At 48.4% G+C, this 2,689-nt stretch overlaps 1 protein-coding gene across 1 annotated transcript in view; it reads left to right on the top strand.

Annotated features, from left to right (window-relative positions):
- The window catches only part of CCDC167 (coiled-coil domain containing 167), a gene marked incomplete at its 5' end in the record, with an annotated part of 5,648 nt that extends 3,428 nt beyond the window's left edge, over positions 1–2,220 (top strand). Inside the window, one exon of the mRNA XM_010157401.1 lies at positions 1,944–2,220. Within this exon, the coding sequence (XP_010155703.1) occupies positions 1,944–2,047 (104 nt within the window). The remainder of the gene's footprint in view (positions 1–1,943) is intronic.
- Between the last annotated feature and the right edge of the window lie 469 nt (positions 2,221–2,689).

The following is a 2,689-nucleotide window of genomic DNA, read 5'->3' as shown; positions in this document are numbered from 1 at the left end:
AAGTGTTCTTCTGGGCCTGGAGAGCTGAAAGCTGAGGCACAGCCAGCAAATTTATAATTTTAACTCATGTTGAAGGACTGTTTCCAGAAGACTAACAGTTATTTTAAACACATTCAAAGCTGTTCCCTAAGGGCCTACCGCTAGAGACGCTGCACGTTGCTGCCACCCTTTTACCAGCAGTCAGCATTAACAGAGCAGTCTGACAGGCTGCTCAGACAGTAGCAACAGCCTCACCTAATGGTGATGGCTGCTCCTCCTGGAACAGCGGATTAGATCCCTGTTTATTCCAGCTGTCACACTTGAGGCCATGAATCTGTAGTTGCTAACAATGGCATCGCCGTGCTTGGAGTTATGTGATCTCCTGCCCCTACCACCTCCTCTTGCAGATTAAAGCTGTTTGCTGTGTGGCTGTGAAACAAAGAAATTTGACTCAACAGCAGAGTTTCATACTGTTAAGCAGGTATTCTTTATTGCAGCGCTGGGGTAGCACTGGGGATTCTCCACCGTAAGTGCTCCGCTAGCTTGGCACCATCACACTGCTTTTATGTCCATACATATTACATATTCATTAGTTTTCCAGAAATCATTTACGTAGTAACATCTTTTACATTACATCAGCTTTTTCTTAATTATCCCATGGTCTTTACGGCCATCTATTGTGCTTTTGATGATAACACAGTTACTTCTGGTGGTCATCTGGTGATTGAGTGAGGAAGTAAGGAGTCTTGTTACTGGTCCACATGCTTCCGTAGATACACGCTTTATCAGGATCACAAGTGATTTAGAAGTACAAAGGTTGCAACACTTGCATGTTTAGCTATCATCTCCTGAACATCTGCTAGACCTTGGGTAGATGCTATCTAATCATCCTGTTTCTAAACAATGCGCTATTGATTAGGGCTAATCCTAAGAGTCAGAAATCCTGGGAGGAATTTCACAACTTCGGGGTACAAGATTCAGCAGCTTCCCTTCAGCTGCAGGAAAATGGTTGTACCATGTGAAGAATGGGGGCAGAAAGAACAGCTAAGAGCCTCTCTTGATAGCAGCACCGGTTTGGGAACCTGCAGCAGCAGGGCATCACCCCTGCAGACTGCAGAGGAAGTAACCGGAGCAGTCACAGCAGCTGAATTCCACAGCAAGAGCAGCCTGGCCCTGGGGAATCTGCACGCAGCCTTGCTCTGCACAGTAATTGCTGCAGTTTGGCCGCGCAGTGCGTAAGGCTGTAGGCCGCACTGCTTGCCTGTACCACCCCGCAAAGCCTTGTGGAGCCGAACTAGTGAGAATGGGGTTCTCATCTTTGGTAAAAGGAATGGAGAGCAGTAGAACTCCTCCATCACTTTTGGTAGCCAATTCCTCTCTCTGCATCTGTGTTTCTGCTTTTGTAAGCCAGGGAAAGTGACCTATCCCTAAAAAGCTGCAGACCCCAACAGAATGAGTGTGCCAGCACAGACCTGATCCACACTCATCCTTTTGAGGCACAAGGAAAACCCCAGATTTGCAGCATTCAGAGGTGGCCACAGATGTATTTTAAGCACTAGGAAAAGGTACCGGGCTGTTAAGTCTAGAAGGTAGAAGAAATAGCTGTCTAGCCTCTGCCTCCATTCTCCTTCTGCCTTCATTCTCCTAGGGAACAAACAGCTCTTCTAATGACCCATTCTGTCCTCAGTAGGGTCCTAGAACAAGGTCATTTCGAACGTGAATGCTCTGGCTCCGAGTATTCCCAAGCTCAGCTACCGAGATTGACAGGAAGGGAGTTAGCAACTGAAAGGGTTCCTGCTGGTTTACCTCCTCTTCAGCACATCTTATAATTGGCAGCTTTGCATACTGATCCCAGAAGAGTTGCCCGTGGCCAAGGCAGCATTGTGCTTTTAAGACAGTTTTTAAAGGGGATATAGCTGCAACACAAAGAACACTCACAAGTAAAGCTTTTCTTTGTTTCCCAGAGAAAGAACTGAGCCTTCTCCGTAAGGAAAATCGGAAGAATGCTGCCCTAGCTGTGGCCATAGGGTTGCTGATTGCTGTTATTTACACCTGCTGGACAATGTGATTGCACTCAAGAATTCACCCTGCTGACCAAATGACTCTCCTGCCAGCTCTTCCTCCTCACCACTGTGCCACCCCCGAGGGTGAGGATCAGCATTTCAAATTGCTGTGCTTGTTTATCCTCTCCAAGCCTCCCTCGTAGGGAAGCTTTTGCTCCGAGGATTGAGGGGACAGAGACGCACCAAATCGCAGCACACTTTGGGCTGGGAAATGGGGTCAGGAGAGCTCAGGGTGGTGCTGCCTTACCCAGAGTGCAGTCAGGGCTGTCAGCCTGATGCAGGAGGGCAATTCCTTCTCCCTTTTGGAGAGGACCTCCAGCCCAGGTGGAGCACAGGCCACCTTTTTGGTTCCTGTAACTCAGCCGTAAGCTGAAGAGACACGAAGCTCTTTGTTTCAGAGGGTAACTTGGGTATTGTGACCTAAAGACTGTCTGTCCCCAGAGCCGAGTTAAAGATGTTTCCTCCTCCTCCACGCAGACTGATAAGACCAAAGGAATCCTACCTCCACAAAAACAGGTTGGAGGTAGGTTCTCTCTCTGCAGGCAGACAGCATCCAACTTGAGATCTGGGTGCTCGAGCTTTGAGAAGATCTACCCACCTCGCCAGTGCATCAGCGCTTGGTAGCCACGTTGTGCCTCCGAGAATCA

Source organism: Eurypyga helias, unplaced genomic scaffold, assembly GCF_000690775.1.
Source record: "Eurypyga helias isolate BGI_N326 unplaced genomic scaffold, ASM69077v1 scaffold4948, whole genome shotgun sequence".
Lineage (NCBI taxonomy): Eukaryota > Metazoa > Chordata > Aves > Eurypygiformes > Eurypygidae > Eurypyga > Eurypyga helias.
Note: the sequence above shows the minus strand (reverse complement) of the source record. Positions and strands in the feature narration are given on the sequence as shown.